General features: G+C 37.6%; 1 protein-coding gene across 1 annotated transcript; it reads left to right on the top strand.

Moving 5' to 3' along the window:
- Positions 1–26,642, top strand: LOC113749414 (protein SABRE). The gene is made up of 23 exons (XM_027293146.1): positions 1–331; positions 2,612–2,723; positions 4,098–4,358; positions 5,524–5,774; positions 6,977–7,196; positions 8,172–8,342; positions 8,449–8,526; positions 11,259–11,507; positions 12,329–14,434; positions 14,897–16,760; positions 17,164–17,258; positions 18,113–18,469; positions 18,614–18,732; positions 19,104–19,350; positions 20,002–20,226; positions 21,500–21,639; positions 23,566–23,638; positions 23,933–24,034; positions 24,123–24,305; positions 24,504–24,845; positions 24,926–25,093; positions 25,309–25,690; positions 26,050–26,642. Exons 1-23 carry the CDS (start codon positions 261–263, stop codon positions 26,157–26,159), a joined length of 7,926 nt encoding a protein of 2,641 aa, XP_027148947.1. The 5' UTR covers positions 1–260; the 3' UTR covers positions 26,160–26,642.
- Positions 26,643–27,577: the final 935 nt, after the last annotated feature.

Raw genomic sequence — 27,577 nt, 5'->3', positions numbered from 1 at the left:
CCCCCAAACACCCATTCTTTCTTCACTTGTTTCTCCTACATTCACTCTCTTTTCTCCATTTCCCTACAATTCTCTCTTCACCTTCACCAATTTATTTATTTTTATTTACTAATTTTGTAGAGTTTTTCCGCTAAGGATTCCGTTTTATTTCTGTTCACATGAAGATATGCGCAGAGGAGATTATGACTACTGTTTGAGTCAATGCATTGCATTTTTGAGTCTAGAAATTTCGAAGATCGAACCGTTTTTTGACGACCACAATGGGCGCCTCACCTGCCAAATTCTTGTTCGGATTCCTCTTCATCTCCATCATACTATGGCTTATTTTCACGTAAGTTTACTCTGTTTATCATATATTTTATACCTTTACTTTTTCTAGTAATGGAATTTATCGTTTGTATTTGTTGCACCAGGTGGATCATGGTGAGAGAGTTTTTTTTTGTGTGCAATGTGTGGATTATTGTCTTCTTTTTTCTGTTGAATTTTGTGAATTGTGATTCTTTTTAGTAGTTATGAAGTGTTCTTGTGGTTAAATCAAGGTCATATTTTGGTGTAAGTTCATCAAAGGATCGTGAAAATGACTGGTTATAGTATTAGAAATGTTGCTTTATAAAGACAGATTGGTATCATTTGGGAATTTTTTTTTTGTGAAAGTCCTTCAATTTTGAGTTTTTGTAGTTAGAGGTGTTCATCAGGACGTGCTAAGGTTGAGGGCTATGTTTTTTGGCGGTGGAGATTGATAAAATGATCATCAAAGCAAGTGGTTAAAGTTGTAGTGTGTATAGTTGTTATTCATTCAAGTGTTGCTTTTAATTGTGGTAGTTTAGTTATCAGGGGGAGTGCATATATTACCATTATTGTCTTTGATGTTGTCTTTCTGAAGATTATTTTCTTATAAAGGCTGTGCCTTTTTTAAATTTTTATTGGATTCAGCTTGTTTCTGCTGGACTTTCATGCTCGTGGAACATTGAGCGCTGAAATTTTGATTCTCGGTCGACTCTTTTCTGGCATCATTTGTTCTGAACTTCCTTAGCTTAACTTGCGGAATCATGGACTCAACAATGGAAAATTTTGAGTGCATTAAGGAAGAATTGGATTTATTGAGGAAATCAAACTATTTCACTTCTTTGCTATTCCTCTGTTGTCTAACACTATTATGTTGGTTTTGTATTGTAATCTTTACAGGTTTTATCCCAGTGGAAATCTAATAAATCGTTATAGAAATATTCTTCATTTCTACATCTGTCTTTTTGGCTTCTAAGGGATCTTGAAGTGCACTCATGTGCTGTAATCTTTACAGGTTTTACCCCAGTGGAAATCTAATAAATCGTTATAGAAATATTCTTCATTTCTACATCTGTCTTTTTGGCTTCTAAGGGATCTTGAAGTGCACTCATGTGCTGTATTCCATCATTTTTTAACATACAAAAAAAAGTTATGATAATATGTTTGTAGTCATCCTTCAATACAATGTGCTGCAGATTTGCAGATTCTGATAGACCAATAGAACAGAATTCTTAAGTTTTGATATGTTCGTTTTTTCTTTATGCCGTGGAATCTGCTTGGTGCTCAATGCATCTAACTATTTCTTCTAGGAATTTTGTCTACCATTAGACAAATCCAATGAATAAAGACTTGCGGATGAAGTGACCCTAAACTTTTAGTGTGATACTTCAATAAAATAGTTGTTGTGTTAAGGCTGAATGTGTGCCTTCCATATGGTGGTAAACTAACTGTAGTTTTGGATGCACATTGATAAGAGAGAGAAATCTCTGTGAGTTAATGCCATTTAACTTAATATGCGTTTTTATCTTTTTAGGCAGTTTTTTCTTTTCTACTTTTCATTTTTTTCCAAAATAAAAGTTAAACAATTCATTTAGGAGAAAGAAATATCAGAAGAAGACTAGAAAAAGAAAGATAGTGAAGTTAGGCTGGACAAAACTGGAGAAAATACACAATGCAAAGTAGATGAGTTAAAAGAGTATGTTAAGTAGCATTCGGATGCATCTATCAGTATGCAGGAGACAGTTAAGGTGTGCTTTAGGCATCAAGGTTGTCAATGAAGAGCTATAAGCTTAAGATTGATTCTTTAAATTGAAGGTGCAGTCCCGGAAAGAAGAGATTATGGCTTCTACAGTGTAATACCCTGAGGAAGAGACTGGCTTTTTCTTGGTGCAAATTAGTGCAGCTAGGCTGCCAAATCAGCCTGGAGTTTCAAAATTTTTATTTTCTGCCTTAGCCAATATGCTTGATTCATCAATTTGAGAGTATTCTTTTACTCTTTTTGATATTGATGGAGTGGTTACTCGTTATGGTTTTAGAGCAGGCTCCAGGGATTTTTAGATCGTTTTGTGGTGCAACCTATTATAACTTGTTCATGTGCTTAGCCAATACATTTTTTATTGCCAACGTGCTCTCTTGTAAATGAGATCCATCTCCAGCTTTTCTTTAACTGATGTTGCTTATATGATGGAATTATATAGAATAGCTTGCTGCTTGATGGCCTTTTATTTTGTGACTGTGAGGTGACGGTGTTATGCTATTTACTTTGAAGCCAAAATAATTTAGTTGCAACTTGATTTTAGATTGCTGATCGTGCCTCTTGTTTCAGATTTGCTTCCAGGTTGTTGACTGGGATTCTAAGCCGAGTTCTGGGAGCATCAGTTCAGTTCCGTGTTGGTGGATGGAAATGCTTGAGAGATATTGTTGTGAAGTTCAAAAAGGTTGTTTTCTTTTCTTTTTATTTCTTTTTGCTTTTTGCTTTTTCAGTTTGATATTTGCAGCTGAACTTTATTATGTTATTGTAATTTTAACGGGACATGATTTGTTATCTCTCAATAACTGAAAGACTGTCTTTTTGAGCAAGCACTCAATATGTCTCATGAAATATGTATTCTTAAAAATTGTATTTTTCATTCTTTTTCCTGTCTGTTTCTGCATGAGCCTTTTTTGTTTAATTTTTTTTATTGTTGTACTATACGGGTTAAAAACTTGATTCTGCTGTCCTTATACAGGGATTGACTTAGAAGAGTTGGGTTTTGAACTTTGTTTAGATACAGACAAAAATGGGTTGCCACCCTTTTTCTTTTATTGGACCTGGAAGTCTATATGTATCACCTTCTTATGGATTAAGGTTATGTGGTGGTTGGGAAACCTTTCAACCTGTAAAACTTAGCTTTGTTTGGGCAGTCAATATGGACCACTGAAGATTTCTTCAAAATCAAAACATTAGAGCTGGGATATCTTCATGTACAGGTGTCAAAACCTTCTTGGAAGGGCAGCTGACAAATACAATTTTGAGTTTTCATATCTGCAAGTAGCCACATTTTGTTTCCTTGACAGTCAATATAAAAAGCAATATCACCCATAGTATTCCTTGTTGAATTACTTTTACTCTTCTTGACTTGAGTTACTATAAATTAAGCCATCTGGATGCACTTTTGAGGGTTATTCTGTAATGATATTCGTACCAATTTGACCATTCCTTGATTTTAGTTTGGTTCAAGATCATAAATTAACGAATAATTGCATAAATTCCTGGAGAGTGCCATGGTGCATTTTTTTAGAAGCAGCTTTGTTATCAGGAATACAGATTTGGAGGTGCCTTTGCTTGTGTCATTCTCTTGCATGCTTTTGCGTGCAATTTGTTTTTAGTGTCCACCTCTGAGTAGTGAAGCAACCTTTTGTTTTCCAGAGTTTTTGGTTGACATTCATTAGTTCTATGTTTGCCTTAACATCATTAAGATATGTTATTAGGCTTTCTAAACAAGGTAGCTGGATTGAATGACAGTTTTGTGATTGCCCCTAAAACTTTTAGTTTTGTTGACAGAAGAGTTACCTTGACCTGGAGATTTTGTGGATCTTTTTTATTGAAAATACTTTAGTGATAATCCTGGTTTAGACCTAATTTTGGCACCATCCAGACAAAGTTGCTGGTTTTATTTCCATTTAACAAGCTTCTACTGAATTAAGTATTGACTTCATGGAGTTTGAATAGATAGGCCTTCATCTCTTTTTTGGATATTTTTTTAGCAGATCTTATTACAATAATGTACATTGAGCCATATTTTTCTTGATCCTGACAATCAAATTTTCAGGGCGCTGTTGAATCTGTGTCTGTTGGTGAAATCAGACTCAGTGTAAGGCAGTCCTTGGTCAAACTTGGTGTTGGTATTTTTTCTAGGGATCCGAAGTTGCAGATTTTAATATACGACTTAGAAGTTGTGATGAGAGCCCCCACCAAAAGTACTCAGAAAAGGAAGTCCAGGAAATCGCGTGCTTCTGGTAGAGGAAAGTGGATGCTCGTGGCTAATATGGCACGGTTTTTGTCTGTTGCTGTGACTGAACTGGTTGTAAAGGTATAAGGAATAATTTTGCCTTTATCTATCATCTACAATGGGTTCCTTTAGCTTATTATGTTACTTAAATATTCACGTAAGAAAGGGAATGGGGACGAGTATGTGTGAACATTATTTATTTCTGGGATTCATGCTGTTTAATTGGTGTGCTAGGTAGGAAATGGATGAGTAATACTCTGTTTCTGGAGGAGTAAACAGTTGGTTTTGTTCATGAGTTTAACCTCACATTTGTTTCACATCTCTGATTTTTTCTTGACTGAAGAAAGAAAATTGTCCTCTGTGGTTATGCTCAAGTCTGATGTGCTTATATGAGTATTTTTTTCAACATAATGTTAGGATTATTGTTTTAGTTGTTTAGCCACTTCAAAGGACCCAGATTGGAAGAAAGAAAAGAAAGCATCTCTGTGTTTGCATTTAGGCAGTTTATGTTTGTAATACAAGTACCGCAGGTCATTTGGTACTATTGACAGATTTTCCTATTCACATTGTGTGCTGGGCGATCATCAAAAGTGTTCTATGTGCTTTCGATTGAGGGTTGAATGAAGAGACTTTTCCTTTTGAGCTTTAAATTATTCTGACAGGAAGGTGAGGTTGCATCCTTTGGGTGGGAAACTGTGTCTGCTTGATGATGATTGATTCATAGCCACTGTATGGCTTGAAGGCATATGTGGTATATGAAGGAGGTGAATATGAAATGAACTCTGCATAAATAAATTTCTATGAGGAGATTGCAATTTGCATCCAATGTGTAGATCTTGACACCATATGGATCATAAAATTTTCTTCATTTTTGTGTTAGTTCCATTTAGAGACAGGCTTTAAACTTGGTCTTTCTTGAGCAAAACTAAAGTTAATCAAAATTTTGCAATAACAAAATTTTGCAATACCTGTCAAGGGATGATAAAAATCCTTTGGTAGTGGATATCTACCAAGGTGTAGCAAATAATTTCAAATTTCTGTTTAGTTGTTTCATGACGATGAGATTTGGAAGTTAAGACTAGGTAGGCAGGAAGCTGCTCACGGTATCTCAGGGTGAACGTGATCAATTAATTATAAATTGTTTAGTTGTTTTTCTATATAATATCTGCTTCACTCTTTCACTATCCATGGAGATTATGGCAGGAAGATTTGCTCATAGTTTCACTCTTTTTTACAATTAATTCAGACACCAAAAGCTACAGTGGAGGTTAAAGAACTCAGACTGGAAATATCCAAGGATGGTGCAGCCCAGCCAACCCTCTTTGTGAAGCTGCATCTAGTTCCTGTTTGGGTTTATTTAGGTGAATCATGTGTTACTTCTGATATCCCTGGGGGATCTCTTCCTTCTGGCGAAGCATTTTCTGGTTTGACAGAACGAACCTCTGCTCCTTTCAACTGTGAAGATTTTGCACTTTTGTGTGAATTCGGTCATGATAGGTAGGTTTTATATCTGCTTACGTAGTTCCATGATTATTCTGCAACTTTTCTCTCTTTACTTGATTAGATGTGCTTCAGTTTCTTTAATCTTAGAAAGCACTTGCTCAGATGCTTGTATAAGCTATTCTAGACAGCTAGACTGTACAAGCTATTGGCTTGTCCCTTCATCCTGTCACTCTTTTTGTAAACTGTATTTGATTGCTTATGATCTCTGTCCTTGAAGATCCTTTTTTGAGTAGAAAAATTCCATGTGCTAATAGTGCTTTAAGAGTCTAACAATCGTCTTATTTTGAGGATTTCATCTTGAGGGTCTAAAAAATCTCCCCAGTTAACCAATTGATGCCTTTGACCAGTACAACCTCTAGTAGAGATAATTAATTGCTGCTTAGTTAGTTCTTATTCTTTTACTGCTTTAATTTGGAGAAAGTTGGAGCACTGTATTCCTTTAGCTCCAGACCATGCATTTCTTTGTTATGACATATTCAGAAGTTTGTTGACCGATGTAGTGCATACAAAAAGAATAATAACAAAAGCTCCCTTTATCATGACTGTTAACCAAAAAAAAAAGAAGAAGTAAAATGAGAACAACTAAGGATCTACAGTGGATGGATGCCTACTCCAACAAGTAATGAGATGAAATCTAGAACTTCAGCTGTTTAAATAATATTTTCAATACTCTCAGCAGCATCTGAGTTTCTCATGCTCCAAAAACCCGCATGGAAGCTAAGGGGGCAACTTTCTTTCCCTTTTTGGCTCCTACTCTTTCTTCTTGTTGTCCATCACAGTAACAGCTCTCTCAGTTCTCTGTCATAGTCCAGTCAGTTTAAAGAAAATTAAATAAAAATTCCAGCAGTGCCATTCCATAGCAAAACTTAATCAAATGGGATACACATACTTGGACTGATTGAGTACTAGTAAATGGTTCACTATTTATTTTTTGGGTAAGAAAATGTCTGACAATGTTTAAACATAAAACAATTTTAGTTATGCATATAGTATACTTATGGCTCTGGTCATCACTTGATATATCAGCAGACTTTGTTATTAGACACAAATCCTGAAAAGGGCAAAATGGCATAGGAAAATTAGAAGCCTAAAGAGTCAAAATCAATATTTTTATTTGTTAGTTGTATGCTTTAATCAAATGTATTGTTGGATGTGCTCCGTAGTACTGATTTCTCTCAAAATCCATATTTTCTCAGGGAAGCAGGTATAGTGGTTAAGAATGTAGATATTACCAGTGGAGAAGTTTCTATGATCTTAAGTGAAGAGCTTTTGGTTAAGAAGAAAAGTTCAATTGGCACAAGCGCTCAGGCTGGTCAAGTTGTAACAGAGGCTAATGAAGCAAGTGCCACTAAAAAGTCAGACAAAAAACCTGCAGCTTTGGCTATTACTAAGTTCACTTCTATATTCCCCGAAAAGGTTGGTGGGTTTTGATCGTTATGACATGGAATTTTTTTGTGATTGGTATTTTTTCTTAGCTCTGTGATATGTTTACACTTTTAAATATTCTGCATAACTTGATGTGAAATGATATGCATGGGATCCACCTAGCTGTGCTAGGTCATTATAGAGGATGTGCATTTCATATCTTGTTATATCAAGTATGAAGCATATATAGTTACTATATGAAAATCTGAAGAATATCTAGGCTTGCTTGATGTGATTTTGACACTGAATGAACAAATTGAACAAAAATTGATTAGCTGCAATCAGTTTAATTCATGTAGCACAGCAGGTCATTGTTACATGATTATATTTGACATGATTTAACAGATCCTTGGAATGCCATGTCTGAAACTCATCTGTGAATAAATGAATTGGTGCTTCTGGTGTATGCATGGGTTTATGATTGTTTTGCCTCTTATATAGATGTAGACCTTCAGGAAGCAATTCATGCATATTATCTCCCATTAGCACACTCTTCCTTCTCGCGCACACACCCACATACACCCATGCATATGTACATACACATAGAACAGTTTTGCATACTGGAGCTGCATTTTTATGTTATTAAACAAGTCGATTGTTGTTTCATGCATCGCTTTACACATTTGCCCCTGAGATGCTAAGGCTATAAAAGGTGCTCATATTGTGCGGTTTTGAGGTTTGCTGTCCTGGGACCGGTGCAAACTGAGATTCCTCACTGTGTTTTGACTCAAATGTGGTCAATTTTCCTTTTCAGAATTTTGTATTTATCAATTATATTAAATTGACTCACTTTTTTATCCGTAACTGTCTGCCTGAGTATTTTCTCTGTTCTTTATCACAATGCTTGTATCATAATCAAGTGACTGTATATATTGCTTGGTCACTTACTATACTTTTGTGGAAAATGCCTAGAATAGTATCGGGCTTTCTTGTATTCATTGCATAATTTGAAGCTGCATTTTGTAGATTGGCTTCACATTGCCCAAATTGGATGTGAAGTATGTGCATCGGGGACAAGGTCTTGTAATGGATAGTAACATCATGGGCATTCAACTGAAGAGCACAAAATCTCGAACTGTTGAAGATCTCAGTGAAAGTACCAGGCTTGATATTCAGTTGGAATTTAGTGAGATTCATGTACGAGTAAAATGTTAAAACAGTTAAAGAAGTTGTCTAGACAGTATTTTTCAGAGGTTCTTTTATCAATCCTCATCTAACGATGATTTCTCTGATAAAACTGTAGCTGCTGAGGGATGCTGGCATTTCCATTGTTGAGATACTGAAACTTGACGTTATTTCTTCAGCTTATATTCCCCTACAGGTACATGTATCGAATACTTAAAACTGCTGAAATTTGAACTTAATCACATTCTGTTAAGTTGCAATTCTGCCTGTCCTTTATATTTCACATTATACTGTTTGTCAGCACATGTTGTGAACTGCCCTATTGCGGAAACCATTTTTACTCTAAAAGATGAAAATGAGGGTAGTTGGCCTACTTGTTGCCATTTGTCCTCTGACCTTTAGTTTTCGGATTAATGTTGGGACTGTGGGTTCAGATAGCAAACTTGATTCTCTTCTTTGGGGTTGTGTAATAGGCCCTTTGTGTTGACTGTTTCTTCCCTTTGCTTTTTTGGTTTGCTGTAGTTTTTCCTATATTACATGGACTTGCCTTTTGATCATGAAGCACCTGTGTTGACACAATATGACATTGGCGGGGATGCGGTATATCTACCAGATCTGGTCAAAGTTAGATGGGTCCTTTGAATTTGAAAAGAGAAAGATGAGGAAATTGGTCTTTGTTAGGTTGGTTGTGGTCCTTGGTAACTGGGTTTTGAAAGTGGATGTGATTTCATGAATGATTGAATGCTCGCCTATTGCTGGCAAAGAGTTTCATTCAGCCAGCACTCTTTGTCAGTGGTCTGGATTGCGTTTCAACCACCCAAAAAGAAAAAAAATGGAAGAAGAAGAAGAAAAAGAAGAGGGACAGTAACTAATGAAAGAGACGACAAACTGCAGCTTAGCGAATGATGAGAAACAAATGTCAAGATGCACAATTTGGGGAAATAAAAAGATGGTAGTAATAATCAACAGCTTGAAAAGCATGTGTTAAGAGAGATATAAGGAAGGTGGGGTAATCTGGTTAGATCATCTGTTTGTGATGTTTAAAGCATCACAAGCAATGCTGGTGGTTTCACAAGCTTTACAAAATTTTTGGTTCTATTAGTTAGTTGTTTGTCATACAAAGCTCATTGCTCCTGTTCAATTTACACTTTTTTTTTTTCTGATAAGAGCTAAATATCTGCTGTCAAAGCCTTTACTTCAGAAAACTTTACCTGTTTCTGAACACTATAAGCTTATTAATTTTTTCATGACCGCTTTAGCCTATGAAATGTCACCAGAAAACCTATGATCTGTAGGATTTTTATCTTTTTCATATGGTAAAATAGTATAAAAAATCATATTAACCGGCACATCCCCATAGCCATATCCGACTCTTTGGCTGTGTCCCTATATCTAGCTTTTAATAAAGTAATGAATCTGATACTTAGACACATAACCTTATCTGACAGCTCTATCTGAGTCCATGTAACAGTCTATTCTCCAACTGATATAGCACAATCAATACGCCATCAATTAATCTCTCCTATATTGTGTCTCCTTGTTTTTGCTGTCATGATGTTGTGTAGTGTGCTGTTTATCTTGTCTTGAGCAGTATGAATTATTCCCTCACAATTGACTCATTCCACTACTAGACATGATGTCTAGCTCAGTTTTAAAGCTTCATGTGTAGAAGAGGCAGGTGATCAATGCACAAGACCAAAACTCAAAGGGGAGGGATATACTTGTTTATTTATATCTTTTTGTGTCAACAAACTAATATAGGAAGCATTAGCAAAATTTTTGTCACTTGTACCATAAAATTGTTAAGAGATCATCAACTCTAAGATGAAATTACAAGATGATGGATTGGGAGAAACATGATAACAATTTATTTTCCTAACTAGATGAAAACTATTTGCAAATTTCTTATTCATCATTAGACTAAGCATACTTTAAGAGGAAATGTGCTACCATATTAAGGGAATTAGTGAATTTTTGTCCCAGAGGAAAAAGTCTGGTGTTTTCAATCTCTGTAAGACAATGTCAGAAGGGTACAGAATCAAGAAGGCTGACCATACTTCTCTAGTTAAATTCTTCAGGATTAATCTGTATGGGAATTTCTAAAAGAGTACAAATTTGCACTTCTTTAGAAGTTTCGTTTTGTTGGAAAGAACTTCCAAAACTTACTTGTGATAGTGTACAGATAGCGTGTTATTGAACGTATAAAGGATTTAGAATGGAGTTCTACCACAAGGATGAAGCTACCAACTATAGCTTGTACATAGAACAGAAAACAAAAGAAACTGTGTAATGTGTGTGTGTATACAGGCAAAAGAAATGGTACCAGAACTTTTCCTGGAAGTTGCTTTTTACTGGTTGGCACTTGAGATTTAAAATATAGTCTAACCCCATAGAGCTGCTGATTTAACCCTCATTCAAGTACTGTTGGCATCAGCTTTTGGGTGTGGGGTTGGGAGTCCATAATCGTCTGTTTTGTTTAGATTGATATTTTTTCATACACTTTTTTTCACTCTACCAACAGACATAGATAATGGTAAATTGGACTTTGTATTAAAGGATCTTGTTGTGTCTCAGTGGAGTCTAATGCCAATCTGTAAGTAGACACTTTCAAAGAATAAGGAAGTCTGTGGTGAATAGAAAAGTTTGCTTATGAATATCTATGATACTCTTTTTGAAATATGCTAGCTAACATGTTTAAATTATCGGTCTTTGCACAGGTTTTTTGTGCTTACGTGGTAGCTCTTTTATCTGAAATAAATTCTTTCCTGCAGACTGTTTCTTTTGTTTCCTTTACTAGATTCATACATGATTAGTACATCTTTATCCCTTGCTAATCCTTATCATGCTTTACTACCCTTTGAGTAAGTCTTCTATTTTGATGTTCTGTTTGTCATTTCATTTACTTGTTTAGGATGCTTTGCTTTACAGCCTTCCTCACCTATCAGATGTGAAGTTGATATTAAGCTTGGTGGTACTCAATGCAACTTGATGGTTAGTAGGTTTGTTCCATGGATGCAAATGCATTTTTCAAAACCAAAGAGAATGGTGCTTCGAGAGGAAGGTTCTCTTGAAAAGCAACGGTCATCTGGACAAAGTGCAATTATGTGGACATGCACTGCTTCTGCCCCAGAGATGACCATTGTGCTTTACAATTTGAGTGGCTCGCCAGTCTACCATGTAAGAATATTCTTTAGAGTTATTTCCTCTCCACATGCTGTTGCATTAGAACATGAAATTACTGTTGACATACGTTTAAAAGATGCATTTGTTTGAATAAGGCTAGTTTAAATTCATAGATTGAACAATACAAATTCTCAAGAATGATTTCTATCATAATTAGTAGTATTAACTACTAAGGGTTGTATTCAGTCTGTCGGGATTGGAGGTGTTGGTATTTACCTTTGCCTCTTTGTGATATCATAAGAGATGGTAAATTGCCTGCAGTTTGAATAGGAACTTTAACGAATTAGGAATGGTGAAGATGAAAGAGGATAGTTACATGTTCACATGGATATTTCCAAGATCAATGCATCGGATCTTCCGAAAATTGCAATTAGCCTTTGAGGTTTCTCTGTTTGTTGACGGGATTTGAAATGGCGGTACTGCATTGTTTCTTTTTTTTTTTTCCTTATGCTTCACATCAGTGTCTATAAAACAGCTATAGCATAGAGAGAGAGACGTATGGTGTCTTTCAAATTGAACATGGCAGGTTCATGGTGTCCTGAATAGGTACCAGGAAGGGATGTGATCAACTAGTGGGTGAAGTTAGAATCCTTTAGAGAAAAAGCTGATTCTCAAAGGTGCACATATAAGTTAAGTGGAACTGAAGATCAATTAATCTAAGAATCCTGCTAATTAAGAAATACTGGAGATTTCCATGCCTCTAAGAATCCTTTTGGTTTTTTATACTGCACTAGGTTGTGTTAGCTTTTTGCGTGGATCTTTGGAACTTGATCTTAAACTACATTGGAATCTCAACTTTTACTTCTTTAATGCAGGGTTGCTCTCAATCATCACATGTGTATGCTAACAACATATCAACTATGGGCACTGCAGTTCATATGGAACTTGGTGAGCTTAATTTGCACACATCTGATGAATATCAAGAGTGCTTGAAAGAAAGCCTTTTTGGTGTGGAGACAAATACGGGTTCCTTGCTGCACATAGCAAAGGTTAGCCTGGACTTGGGCAAAAAGGATATGGATACACCTGAAGATGGTCGCAAGTGCAAAATGGTTCTCTCCACTGATGTAACTGGTATGGGTGTCTACTTGACCTTTAGGCGCCTGGAATCTTTGGTATCAACTGCTTTTTCCTTCCAAGCTCTATTTAAAAGTTTATCTGGTTCTGGCAAGAAGGCAGCTCATAACCAGGGTTCAAAATCAGTCAGTTCATCAGGGAAGGGGATTCAACTTGTAAACTTTAATCTTGAAAGGTGTTCTCTGAATTTCTTTGGAGAAGTGGGATTGGAGAACGCAATTGTTGAGGATCCCAAACGTGTAAATTATGGATCACAAGGCGGTCGATTTGTAATAAGTGTCTCAGCTGATGGTACTCCTCGCACAGCAGATATTATGTCTACTCTTTCAGACAAGTTCAATAAGTTGAAGTACTCTGTAACACTTGAGATTTTCCACCTAGGTTTTTGCATGAATAAGGAGAAACGATCAATGCAGATGGATCTTGAAAGAGCTAGATCTATCTATCAGGAGTTTTTGGAAGACAGCACTCCTAGAACAAATGTTCTATTGCTTGACATGCAAAATGCAAAAGTTGTCAGGCGATCTGGTGGCCTTAAAGAGATTGCTGTCTGTTCTCTCTTCAGTGCTACAGATATATCGGTCAGATGGGAGCCTGATGTACATATTGCTTTATCTGAACTTGGGCTGCAATTGAAGTTACTGGTCCAGAATCATAGACTTCAAGTAGAAAAAAACAAAGAAAACATATCAAGCATGACCAATAATGAGCAGGAGAAAGACACTCCTGTGGAACCTTTGCAAATCGATAAACAGCAGAAAAAAAGAGAGTCCATTTTTGCCATTGATGTGGAAACACTCTGTATATCTGCTGAGGCTGGAGATGGAGTTGAAACAACAGTCAAGGTTCAGTCCATATTTTCTGAGAATGCTCGAATTGGTGTGCTTCTTGAAGGACTAATGCTCGATTTTAATGAAGCAAGAGTATTTCAAAGCAGCAGGATGCAAATTTCTCGTGTTCCCAACACCTCTGCTACTGCATCGAATGGTAAAATAGAGACAGTCACTGTGTGGGATTGGGTAATCCAGGCGCTTGATGTTCATGTGTGCATGCCATACCGGTTGCAGTTGCGTGCAATTGATGATTCTGTTGAGGAAATGCTGCGGGCGCTGAAGCTTATCAATGCTGCTAAAGCTAAAATGCTCTTTCCAGTTAAAAAAGAGAGTTCAAAGCCTAAGAAGCCAAGTTCGACCAAAATCGGACGTGTAAAGTTTTGCATCCGCAAAGTAACTGCTGATATTGAGGAAGAGCCGATACAGGGTTGGCTTGATGAACATTATCAGCTGTTGAAAAATGAGGCCTGTGAATTAGCTGTTAGGTTGAACTTTCTTGATGAACTAATTTCAAAAGCTGGCCAAATTTCTGGAGGTACGGAAAGAAATGATCCAATTATTGAGAGCAAGATTCAATTTGATGGAGAAGAGATTAATATGCAAGATCCTGAATCAATTAAGAAATTGCGAGATGAGATTTATAAGCAGTCATTCCGATCATATTATCAAGCATGTCAGAAACTTGCACCATCACCAGGATCTGGAGCCTGTAAGGAGGGTTTTCAAGCTGGCTTCAAGTTTAGCACAACTAGAACTTCTGTCTTCTCTATTATTGCGACAGAGTTTGACTTGAGCCTGACAAGGATTGATGGTGGTGATGCTGGGATGATTGAAGTCCTGCAAAAACTTGATCCAGTCTGTCGTGCAAATAATATTCCGTTTTCACGCCTATATGGAACCAACCTTATCTTGCATACTGGGTCCCTTGTTGCTCAGTTAAGAAACTACACTTGTCCCTTGTTTGCTGGAACTTCTGGTAGGTGTGAAGGCCGTCTGGTGTTGGCTCAACAGGTTTGTCCTATGACTTCTCTGATTCTTTTAATTTTGTAGTCTGAATTGTAGATCTTTTTAAATAGAATAAAACAATACAAACTCAATCTTCTATTTTTCTTCTGAAGCTTTAGGCACAATATTATGGGTTTATTGAATAAGCTGTTAATTTTGTGGCTGATGGGACTTCAATGTTGGTTCTCCATATAAATGCAAATTTTGTTTGGCTTGTCACTTGATTTGCGGTTAATGTGTCCTTTAGGTGATTTAAATGTTTTGCTCTGACATCTATTGTTACCTTTAGCTGTCATGTATCTGTATTATGCATGATCTGGTTGACATTATCAATTAAGCTATTTGAGCTGTTTCTAAGACTATTGTGGAGGATTTGATAATTGCTACTTTGACCCAATAGAAGAATTTTTAGCTAATGATCCTCCCCCGCGCGCGGCTGCCAAAAATATATGTTCCCTTTGATTGCAGGCAACAAGTTTTCAGCCCCAAATCCGTCAAAATGTTTATGTTGGGAGATGGAGGAAAGTTTGCATGCTTCGTTCAGCCAGTGGTACAACACCACCAATGAAAACATATTGTGATTTGCCCATTCATTTTCAGAAAGCAGAAGTGTCATTTGGTGTCGGTTTTGAACCAGTTTTTGCTGATGTCAGCTATGCTTTTACCGTGGCACTTCGTAGGGCCAATTTAAGCCTCAAGAACCCTAATCTAGAAGTTCAGCCCCCCAAAAAGGAGAAAAGCTTACCTTGGTGGGATGAAATGAGAAACTATATTCATGGAAATACTACTTTATACTTGTCTGAGACTAAATGGAATGTCCTTGCAACCACTGATCCATATGAAAATTCTGACAAGCTTCAGATTTTTTCTGGTTATATGGAAATCCAGCAGTCAGATGGTCGTGTTTATATGACTGCTAAGAATTTCAAGATTGTTTTGAGCAGCTTAGAAAGTTTGCTGAAAAATTCCTGCTCAAAGCATCCTACTGGCTTTTCTGGTGCTTTTATAGAGGCACCCATCTTTACTATTGAAGTCACAATGGATTGGGATTGTGAATCTGGGAATCCACTGAACCATTATCTATTTGCGCTTCCTATAGAAGGTGTACCTCGTGAAAAAGTTTATGATCCCTTTAGGTCTACTTCTCTGTCCTTGTGCTGGAATCTGTCACTCAGACCCTCTCTTCCCTCTTCTAATCACGAGTCACAGTCATCGGCAATGAGCGATCATGCCTTGCTGAATGGAGCTTCACATAATCCATTTGCAACAGCAAATGCCTCCACTGATTCACCAGTTGTCAATCTTGGTCCACACGATTTAGCATGGCTATTAAAATTTTGGAACTTGAACTACCTTCCTCCTCATAAATTGCGGACTTTTTCAAGATGGCCTCGTTTTGGTGTCCCTAGAATTGCTAGATCAGGCAATCTGTCCATGGACAAGGTAATGACAGAGTTTATGTTTCGGGTTGATGCAACTCCAACGTGTATAAGACATATGCCTTTAGAAGATGATGATCCAGCGAAGGGACTTATCTTTAAGATGACAAAAGTAAAATATGAACTTTGTTTTGGTCGGGGTAAGCAAAAGTATACATTTGAAAGCAAACGGGACACCCTTGATCTTGTCTACCAAGGTCTTGACCTTCACATGCCAAAGGCTTATTTAGATAAGGAAGCCGGGACAAGTATTGCAAAAGTAGTTGAATTGACTAGGAAAACGTCACAATCTGCATCAATGGACAGAGTTCCAAATGATAAGACGAACAGTTTGAGTGCAAGCACAGAGAGGCACCGGGATGATGGATTTTTATTATCATCTGATTACTTTACGATTAGAAGGCAAACTCCAAAAGCTGACCCAGAAAGGTTATTGGCTTGGCAAGAAGCTGGCAGAAGAAATCTTGAGATGACATATGTCAGGTCTGAGTTTGAAAATGGGAGTGAAAGTGATGAGCATACAAGATCTGATCCTAGTGATGATGATGGGTATAATGTTGTGATTGCTGACAATTGTCAGAGGATTTTTGTATACGGTCTTAAGCTTTTGTGGACTCTTGAGAATAGAGATGCTGTTTGGTCCTGGGTAGGTGGAATATCGAAGGCATTTGAAACTCCAAAACCTTCTCCTTCTCGTCAATATGCCCAGAGGAAGCTGCTTGAGGAGAATAAGGCAGTTGGTGGCCCAGAAATGCCTCAAGATGATATAAACAAGTCCACATCTGTGAGTCCTGTTGGAAGTTCCTCATCACGACAGCAATCAGAGTCTTCAAAATCGCAGTCATCCCCATCCAATTCTTTCAAAGGGGAAAATCCTTTGCCAGGTGCAAGCGGTAAGTTCTAGAGCCAACAGAGGTACTTGATTTGAGGATTTTCTGGGTTCCCTTACATCGTCTTTATGTCAAAGCTATAAGCAATGCTTATTCACATTTTAGAGGCAGGCAACTTGGCCTTCTTGTCTGAGAAGTTGCCTTGAGTATTCTATTGGCTGCATTGGCCACATGCTACATTATGCAGTTTAGTTTTATGTTGCACTATGGATCTCATTGATGATGAAACAAGACTGGCATTTTTGTTGTGCTACTGTCATGTTTTGGCCTCACACTTAGCACTATTTTTGTTTTTTTGACTAGCACTATTTGCTGAAGCAATATATCGTAATTCTATAATATATTTTTGATATTGCAAAACCTTGAAAACTGGAATTTTGACTGCCTGTTTTATGTTTTATAACAGTGAAGCAATCTGATGAATCTGAGGACGATGGAACCCGTCATTTCATGGTTAATGTCATTGAGCCACAATTCAACCTTCACTCAGAAGAAGCCAATGTATGTTATTTGCGAAGCTTATTTCTGTTGGGATGAACTTTGCAATATCGAATTTTACAAATTTGTGTACACATGGACTTGCTATATCTGCGATCATCTTTTTATTCCTTGACTGATAGTGATACCAGCTACCACATGAATTCTGCCTTTTATATCTCTAGTTTCTGTGGGCTTGTTAAGCTTGTATCTACCTTTCTTATCATCAGAATAGTAGCTTTGACCATTTTTCCCTCTTTGAAGTACCAGTTCCTTAATGGGATCACCTTACTATATTCTCAACTTAGCTGACATGCAACTTATATTTATCAGGAAATAATGCATGATTAAATTTCTCTTCCCTTCAGTGAAGTATAGGTTAATAGTGCTTTGTGTATGAGCTTATACCACTAACACGGTCCCACCTCTCCAATGGCGAACATCTCTGAATTTGCTAATGGTGCATACGATTTTACTTTGCTATAGTTCCATCTTCTGGACCACTGAACGTGAAAGATTGAAGTTTATCACGTAATGTAGGTCCACTCAAGTGGCATTTCTTAATTCTCATCCATTTTCTTTCATTTGCAAAAGGAAATTAAAGATGAATAGTACTCTATTTATGACCCAGCTCTTCATGCCATTCTAAATCTTTTTCACCTTGGTAAGCATTTAACTGCAGTTGTCAATCCGCTTTGGTAGATGTATTTCATTTTGGTGATCTTGTAGAATTTCTTGTTATGTCCCTCTTAGGTTTATCGCAAAAGGAGAAAAGGATTTTTTGCTAAAATTTGGAAACAATGATTTCGATGCATGTAACACCAAAGTCTTTCAAGCTTGGAACTACCTTCACTCTCTCTTGGATTTCCTTCTGCCAGGGTAGGTTTCTGCTAGCTGCTGTTAGTGGGCGTGTTTTAGCTCGTTCGTTCCATTCCGTTCTTCACATTGGGTATGACATGATTGAACAAGCACTTGGTGGAAGGAATACTCAGATTCCTGAGTCTGAACCTGAAATGACGTGGAACCGTATGGAGTTCTCTGTGATGTTGGAGCATGTGCAAGCTCATGTTGCTCCAACTGATGTAGATCCTGGGGCTGGACTTCAGTGGCTTCCAAAAATTCGAAGAAGCTCACCCAAAGTAAAGCGAACTGGAGCTTTACTTGAAAGAGTTTTTATGCCTTGTGATATGTACTTCCGCTATACAAGGCACAAAGGTGGAACAGCAGATTTGAAGGTGTAGCATTAAGTTTTGTTTAAAAATTTGTTCTTCAGTACTAGTCCTGAACCGTTAATACTAGCTCAGATGATGCACCAAGTCTATGCTGTTTTGTAAGTTTACTTTCATTAATATCCTATGCTATTTATTTTGTTTCTGCAGGTGAAGCCATTGAAAGAGCTTACTTTCAACTCTCGTAATATAACTGCAACTATGACATCTCGGCAGTTCCAGGTTATGCTTGATGTGTTGACTAATCTTCTATTTGCCAGACTTCCAAAGTAAGGATAACTGATCTCTCTCTCTCTCTCTCTCAGTTACTGCTTTGGCATTCTGTTTGTTCATTTTGTTTCAATTTTTCTGTGTTTCGTCAGTTCATAAATTGAGTAAAACTAGTTGTTATAGAACATTTAAATAATTTGGTGAGCTCTCAAAACAACGTTGAAATTATTTAGTCTCTCAAAACAGCGTTGAAACTATTTGGTCTGTCCTAAATGTAAAAAGTAGTTATGCACATTCACTTGGACTGGCATTACACCACTCTATCCTTGTTCTTAGATAGTTGTATTTTGAAGTTTTGATACCATTTAGCTATAGGTCACTTTCTTGGAGTTCTGCTCTTCTGAGTCTTGTATTGGCATTTGTCATTCAGGCCTAGAAAAAGTAGCCTTTCATATGCAGCGGAGGATGATGATGTCGAAGAGGAGGCAGATGAAGTTGTTCCTGATGGGGTAGAAGAGGTAGAACTGGCAAGAATTGACCTTGAACATAAAGAGCAAGTACAGAAACTGATCCTTGATGACATCAGGAAACTCTCTCTTTATGGTGATACTTCTGGAGATGTGCACCCAGAAAAGGAAGATAATTTGTGGATGATAGTCGGTGGAAGGACCATACTAGTGAGTAACTTTGTGCTGTATCTTCAGCTCCAGTCTTGGTTTTTGGGCTGCTGCTATATTTTTAATGTGATTAAAGTTCAATCTTTGGCGAGTAGCACTAATATGGAGTCAAATGTTTTCACAGTGGTGCATTGCAACTGTATATTCCATAGAACAGATGAATAGGTGATAGTAACCTGATGTCTACTTGATTTGTTTGAAGGAATAAATTTATCCTCCCTACATGGATGGCAACTATACATTGAAGCTACAACATTCAACTTTTACCTTTGAAGTTTTTATTCTCAAATGAAAGCAACCTTAATTATTAGCTTCAAGTTTCTGTTTCCAAGTGATCTCTATGCTTCTATTGTGAGACTGAGAATTTCATGCCCAAGTTGTGGTGGCCTCCTTGGCTGTTCATACTTCTGTCACTTTTAATGGTCAATCATGTGCAATTTTGTAATATTCACCTGTTTGTATCAATGACTATTATCCATGAGCCTGTTCTGCAGAGACTGGAGTATTTTGTCAATAGTCCTGTAATCAGACAGTGGTAGTGTAACCTGTTTACATGGATAACTTATGTTTGACTGAACTTTTATTTGATGCATGCCCTGTCTGTAGACATTTTATGTTTTATAGGTAATTGAGAAACCTTCTTTTTTACAGGTACATAGACTAAAGAAAGAACTATTAAATGCACAAAAATCAAGAAAGGCAGCCTCTTCCTCTCTAAGGATGGCTCTGCAAAAAGCTGCGCAATTGCGCCTAATGGAAAAAGAGAAGAACAAAAGTCCATCTTGTGCCATGCGCATCTCTCTGCAAATTAATAAAGTGGTGTGGAGCATGCTTGTTGATGGCAAATCTTTTGCTGAAGCTGAAATAAATGACATGGTGAGTCTTCATAAACAGTAAATCTTTTTTTTCAATATTTGCTTTACCAAAGTGCACATACTTATAATTTCCATCTTGTATGTTAACAATATAAAAACACAACTAATGTAAGTAGGTTTTTTTCCCAGCACATATTTGAGATGGCAACATCTGACAGACTCATTCACTTCGCGTTGCTGTATTCATTTTGTTTTTCTGAGCTCATTTATTCTGTTGAAGTTGCACATGACTACCTCTTCCTCAGTTATTGCATCTGCTCTTTTCCATTTGGACAACATACTAAAGTGACATTTTTCGTCATCTATCAGATATAAAAAAAACTCACATGCACTATGAAACACAGAAAAAAGGTGCCAAGACTAGGTGAGCCTTGTAGCCAAACAAATTTTTATGATTAAACACCATTGGTTGTTTTTCTTGGGCCCGTTTGTTTGTTGGGGGGGGGGGGGGGGTTGTGTGTGTATTTAATTGGTTGGAAATATTGCAAGCCAAAATTAAATGGATCCAGCATAAACCAAACCGAAACTGTTTTGTGATTTAATTTGCTCATCTTTGATCTGCACAAGATTTTAGGTGAAAGTACTTGAACTGTTCAAGTTAATAAATATTACATAGAAGTACTTGTAGCAAACATAGGATGCCCCTTATTGGATGCTGTCAGTGGGTACTACTTACTTATCTGTTGAGTCCTTATTGTCCTCATGCAAAATAAATTGGTCAGTGGTAAATGGAAGGCCTAAAAGTCTATTAATTGATCTAATCTGAACTATAAATTTGACAATGAAATGGCTATAGATAATTTGGATTAGTACTATCTTAGGCATGATAGCATTTGCCTTTTTATGGCAGAGATTTATCTCGTTAATTAATGAGCTTCAAAATTGACTATGTTTTTGTTTAGTGAATTACAAGTAGGTACCTTCTGTTTCTGCACCTAACTTCAAGTTCCAAACTCTTTCCAGTTGACCACTAAGTTGTGCAGCTGTTGACATTTGTAGCCAGATTGTTTAGCACCTTCTTGCAAGTGACATGGGCAGGAATTAGTTTTAATCTTTCTTGCTGTTTTGTGTTCAATATGGCCTTTTTCCCAATAGTAGATGTTGCTCTTTTTTTTTTTTTGTCAATTATTGTGGCATTATTGTTCCTTTTTTAAAGATTTTTTATCCTGTTTGATTCCTCTTAAAATGTAATAGTTTATTGCGTTACACGAATTTGCTCCTTTCTAGAATCTCCGAACTTAGTTGAAATCTTTTGGATTGAATTTCTTGTGCAGATTTATGATTTTGACAGGGATTACAAAGATGTTGGTGTTGCTCAGTTTACAACAAAGTATTTTGTTGTGAGGAACTGCCTGCCTAATGCCAAGTCAGACATGCTTCTGTCAGCATGGAATCCTCCTCCTGAGTGGGGAAAGTATGCCTCTTCCCTTACAGCAAAGTCATTTAGAAAACATATATAATTTGTCATAATTTTAGAGTTGGCAGATACTATTTTAGGTCTTTGCATCTTTTTTTCTCGCTAAACGGTGCATTTTGTTTTATTTGTGGAGGGTTTTCTTATCATTTCCCAGACTTTTTATGTATATGTTGCCGGTTCTATCTGTTTGGATTTGGAGTTTTTTCAGGTACTTTTGGAAAACATTACTGTGTGTGTTTTTCTAAAAACTTTTTGGATGAGGTGTTTTGGGGTTTTTTTTTTTGGAGGGGGGGAGGGGGGTTTATTTTAAGGGAGCACCACACTCCTCTCATCTCCACCACTTCTTCCTGCGTCCACCAGCTCTCCCTTCCCTCACCCATCCTCCACTTTTGCCACCTCTGTTTACCAACACTACAGCCCGGGGGAGGGGGCTGCAGGGGTGGTGGGGAAGGAGGCGGGGCTGCCCAGGGGTTAAGGGTGAAGACAGAGGGGGCAGATGGGTGACAGGGAGGGGGTGGGGGGCTGCAGGGAGGGAGATGGATGGTGGGAACTAAGAGGGCGGCACTAGGGGGTTAGGGGGAGAAGCGAGGTTGGCAGGATTGTGGGAGATGGGGGTGATAGTGTGCCTGTTTGTGTTTTTGGGTTTTTCGATCAGTGTTCTTACTGTAGATGTATTTTTAAAAACTTCAAAATAAACCACACACACACAGATAGTTCTCATCTGGGCAATCAACAACGATTACGAGCAGGGAGGTTATGGTTTGGTGAAATGGGAAAGCATTTGATTTGGGATCTCTGGCAAAAGAATATTCGGGGTCACACTTTAACCTTCATATTTGGTGTGTTTTATTGGATCTACTTTTGTCGTGTGTGCATCAATTGTTGATTGGGACTGAGTTGAGTTGGTCAACCAATGTATTCACTAACGAGGTCAACAGGTTTTTTCCATTGCTATTCAGCAGTGGTGTGGATTCAGATCACTTGGCATCTGGTTTCAATTGAGCTGTGCTGCATCAAAATCGTCCTGTGATTTATTGAGCAGCAGAACTGAAAAAACTCAGCTGATTGACCCAATTCAAAGTCCCTCTTTCTCAAACTTAGAAGTTTAAGCTTTGGAAATAAATTTACTAGTATGCTGTGTACTTGCTAGTCCTTAGATGTCCACAACCCGAGGGGTGCATCTATATCCATTCTTTTCCAGAGATCTTAACATTTGAATAGCTGGTTTTAAACTAGAAGCCCCATCTAGGAGATCAAGATGTCAACCTGTTCCGAGAATCTTTGTTGTGTATTTGCACTGGAGATAGTAATTCGTGTTACAGACTTGTGGCCTGATTTCTTTGGGATTGTGGTGCTTGTGTATCCTTTGTGAACAGACCTTACTTGCAGATATTTGTCCTTGGTACATTTTAGTCATCAAACGCACATTAAAGTAATGCTAGACAGAAAGGAAGAGAGTTGAATTGAATTCCGTTAGAAAGCTTGGTGTTGGTAAATGTTATGTTCTTCTAATCTTTTAGGATGTTTTTCAAAATCAATTGATTAACTTTCATGAAAGAGCTAGCTGCATAAATATTATAACATGATTGGAAAGCCCAGCCTGTTCTTATGGTAGATGATCCAAAATTTGAACCAAAGCTTGCCTTCAATTCTTTGATGGATCCTATTTGGGGGCTTACTGATTTTTATATATCAAGAGGGAGAGGAAGGAGAGATAAAGGGTCAATGAGATGCCTTGTTGCTCTTCATATGTGATGTGCCAATTCACAATTGACCAAATTGCGTGAAGATGTTTAGTTGCTTTAGCAGACTTCTATTTGCAAATTGATGTCTCATACTGTGTCACATGTCTCCATTTTGCAATTCAAGCCGTAGAACAACCTGGAGTTTGTGATTTACATTGTTAATCTTATTTGCCTCCAGAAAAGCGATGCTTCGAGTAGATGCAAAGCAAGGAGCTCCAAAGGATGGAAATTCTCCTTTAGAACTATTCCAGGTAATTGATGCCTTCTGCACTTCCCAACTTTTAACATGAGGTGCAAAGCAAGATGTTTCGTGGATGTAAAACAGAATGCTTGAATGGACCTTCTTGAGAGATGATTGAAGAGCCAAAGTACCGTGTCACTGTAGCTACTGATGCCAATATTATTGGGACATAATCTAGTTAATATCTTAGCATTTCCCAAATGCCAGATGTTTGGTAGGAAATTAGTAGTTCCATTCTCTTGCATGTTTATTAAATTATTGTTAGTGGTTTGATTGTAGACAGAGGTGCTTTTCTTTTCTGTAGGTGGAGATCTACCCCTTAAAGATTCACTTAACTGAGACAATGTACAGAATGATGTGGGAGTATTTATTCCCTGAAGAAGAACAAGACTCACAGAGGCGGCAGGTAAGTTGTAACATCCATTGGCTTGGCAGTACTTTACTTACAGTAGCTATCATCTGAAGATGATATTGCAATTTCTTGGTTATCATAGGAAGTTTGGAAGGTTTCTACTACTGCTGGTGCTAGACGAGCCAAGAAAGGCTTATTATCACAAGAGGCATTGACATCAAACAGCCACTTAACAAAAGACACCGAAGTCTGCTCAAAATCGAATACCTCACAACCAGCCACATCTGCAACCAGCCAGTCATCTGTTAATGCTGATTCTTCACAAGTGAGATTCTGGTTCTAACATGTTTGACTATCTTTTTCTAGTTGATATGTGTAGACTAGAGCTTTCAAGGATGTCCAATTGAGATACGTGGAATTTGATCATGCTTTTAATCTTTTATGTGGTTTTAGTTTTGTCCAGTATTATGTTTTTCTTACTTAATTTTCTATCGCATGTGGTGTGGATTCCAACTATGCACAGTCATCGAAGTTGCAGAACCTGAAACCAAATATTGTCTGTGGTTCAACTCCAGAGCTTAGACGAACATCTTCCTTCGATAGAACATGGGAGGAATCTGTGGCAGAATCTGTGGCTAATGAACTTGTATTGCAGGCTCATTCTCCAAGTGTCTCGTCTTTCAAAACAGGTTCCTTTGCTTATGATGAACCTCCAGATGAACCGAACAAGAGCAAAACCCGGGACTCCAAGAATGTAAAACCTGGCCGTTCCTCTCATGAAGAGAAAAAGGTTGGAAAAGCACAGGATGATAAAAGATCTAGACCTCGGCGAATGAGAGAGTTCCATAACATCAAAATAAGTCAGGTATGTGTGTTCTCATGAACAAGTCATTTGTCCTTTCAGAGTCATGTTTGTACTCAAAATGCTCAAACTTTTTGTTGTAGGTTGAGCTGCTGGTTACTTATGAAGGATCAAGATTTGCTGTCAGTGATTTAAGGTTGCTGATGGATACTTTCCATCAAGGTGAATATACTGGAACTTGGAGGCGGCTATTCTCGCGGGTCAAGAAACATATTATTTGGGGAGTCTTGAAGTCTGTCACTGGAATGCAGGTAAACATGGTTCTATCCTGTACTTGTTAAAACACTAAGTAGTAGGTTTCTTTTTGCTAGTGGAGGATGGATTAGTCCTCCACCATTACGCAATAAAAGAGAAAAAGAAGTCTATTAATTCCTTTCTGGTGTGATTTTCCCATCAAAAGGACTGGTTACAGGACTGGTGGTTGTTTCTTCCCTTGACCAATTTTCTTACAATTGTTTGTGTACAGGGCAAGAAGTTTAAAGATAAAGCACAGAATCAGAAAGAAGCCACTGGTACTAGTGTTCCTGATATTGATCTGAATTTTAGCGACAGTGATGGAGGTTCAGCTGGCAAATCCAATCCCTATCCATTATCCTGGCCTAAACGTCCCAGTGATGGAGCAGGTGATGGATTTGTCACCTCCATTAGGGGGCTTTTCAATACTCAGCGCCGCAAGGCCAAGGCCTTTGTTCTCCGAACAATGAGGGGTGAAGCAGATGATGAGTTGCATGCAGATTGGAGTGAAAGTGAAGCTGATTTCTCTCCATTCGCAAGACAACTAACCATAACTAAAGCAAAGAGGTTAATCAGAAGACATACCAAAAAGTTCCGGTCCAGGGGACAGAAAGGTCTGTATCCCATCTTAATTTCAGCGGCTGCTTTCAGTGAAATTCTTGAAGATATATCATTATGGGGTCTTCCACCACTTTTTATCTTGCATCTAGACTTTAATCTCATAGAGATGATACCCAGGGCGAATCCTTTTTTCCCCTTAATAATCTACAGCCAAATCCTTTTCTTCCTTGATTTGTGCATCTACTCTGTTGTTTTTGCCTGTTCTAACATTTTCATCTTTTCACAGTAAATAGTTTGGAAAATTTTTATATTTTGTGCGTCTTTGAGTTCTTGGAGAAATAGTCCCAAGTCACTTTACATTCTAGCTTACTTGACAGGATAGCTTTCATATAATCCATCCTTGTTCCAACAGGTTTACCTTCCCAGCTGAGAGACTCACTTCCCTCGTCACCAAGAGAAATGACAGCATATGAAAGTGATTCTTCAAGTGGATCCTCGCCTTATGAGGATTTTAATGAGTAGCAGAGATTATTTGGCTGGAACCGTACTCCTGATAGCTTTTGGATGCTGGGAAAATATGGTTCGACGTCATTTTTCCTATTCAAACAAAAGACGATGACAATTTTGACCTTTCTGACTTGCTAACGACCTTCAATAAAATATTAGGCAGATTTCATGTTCCTTGTGCCAATTATGGCTGCTTCTAATGTGATTCTGGAGGAGCAACCCAAAGCACTCATCGACGAGAAATATGCCGGCCGTCCATCATTTCTTTTGCAAGAGATGCTTTTTTTTCCTTGAAGGGGAATCACCCTTTAGCTGGTCACCTTTAACAAGCATTCATTGTAAATTGAACGGTAGAATGACTCGGTCCGACTCTCTTGAGTCGACAGATTGCGACTGCCTTTCTAATCGTCAAGTATTAGACTGGAAAGGTGGGTTGTGAAGATGTACATAATACGAAAGCAAAAGAAATAAAATGAAGCCCTCATTGTTGTCTGCTTCCAGTATATGCACTTCGGGGATGGAATGAAAGGAAGTTCTCTGCGTGAGTATTCTGACGGGCGATTGAAGAAACCTGTTTTCTGAGGCATAGAAAATCTGTAACTATGTCAGGCAGGTAAGTTGTGTTTTACTTCTCGTCACTCAATACAGCACCCAGAACAGAGATGGTGAAGCTGGCATTTCATGTTCCTATATAATTAGGCCTTTCTGGGAACAAAATTCTGATATACAGATTTTGTTTGGTCTTTGCAAATAGATTTTAATTTTGCACCAAAATTCATGCACTTTTTTCCCAGCAAATTTACGGGGTTTATGAACAATTTGTACCAATTGTTTGATTCCAGTCTTGCGTCAAAACCTTGATAGGGGAAGTAAATGGCAGCAGGTTCAAATATACAAAAACAAGTTGGGCCAAGAACAACAATTTTATAAAGTTCACTAAAACTCGATGAATCAGCTGATTTTTTTTTTTTCCAAAAAAGATTTGTTGTAATGATTGTTTTTGCATTTGCCGCATGTTTTGAGATATATTCTACCATTAGTGTAGACCTTATGAAATGAAATAATTATATTTATAAAAAAAAATTAATCTAAAATTCAGCTGAAAGAAAATGACCCCTGAACCTCTCTAACCTGAGTTAGTTTTCTAAATCAACTAAAAGAAATTTAAGTACGCTATAGCTTTGACAGTATGTAACTTTACATGCCTTCAATCTCTCAGTCTAAATATGATTCTGAACATGTAAAATCTATTGTTTCAAGCTCTGCTTGGGATCAGCCCAAAGCCGAAGCTAGGATAGCATAATTAGCAGAGCTCATCGAAGATTTCATTGGTAGAATGACGATTTGATTGTGTTTCGCTGACTTCAGTTATTGTTATTTGATAGTAAACAAGTACATATGGAACATTACATTAAAGATTGCTAAGCATTAGA

The sequence above is a fragment of the Coffea eugenioides genome, chromosome 10 (genome assembly GCF_003713205.1).
Source record: "Coffea eugenioides isolate CCC68of chromosome 10, Ceug_1.0, whole genome shotgun sequence".
NCBI classification, from domain to species: domain Eukaryota; kingdom Viridiplantae; phylum Streptophyta; class Magnoliopsida; order Gentianales; family Rubiaceae; genus Coffea; species Coffea eugenioides.
This window is presented reverse-complemented; position numbering and strand designations above follow the sequence as displayed.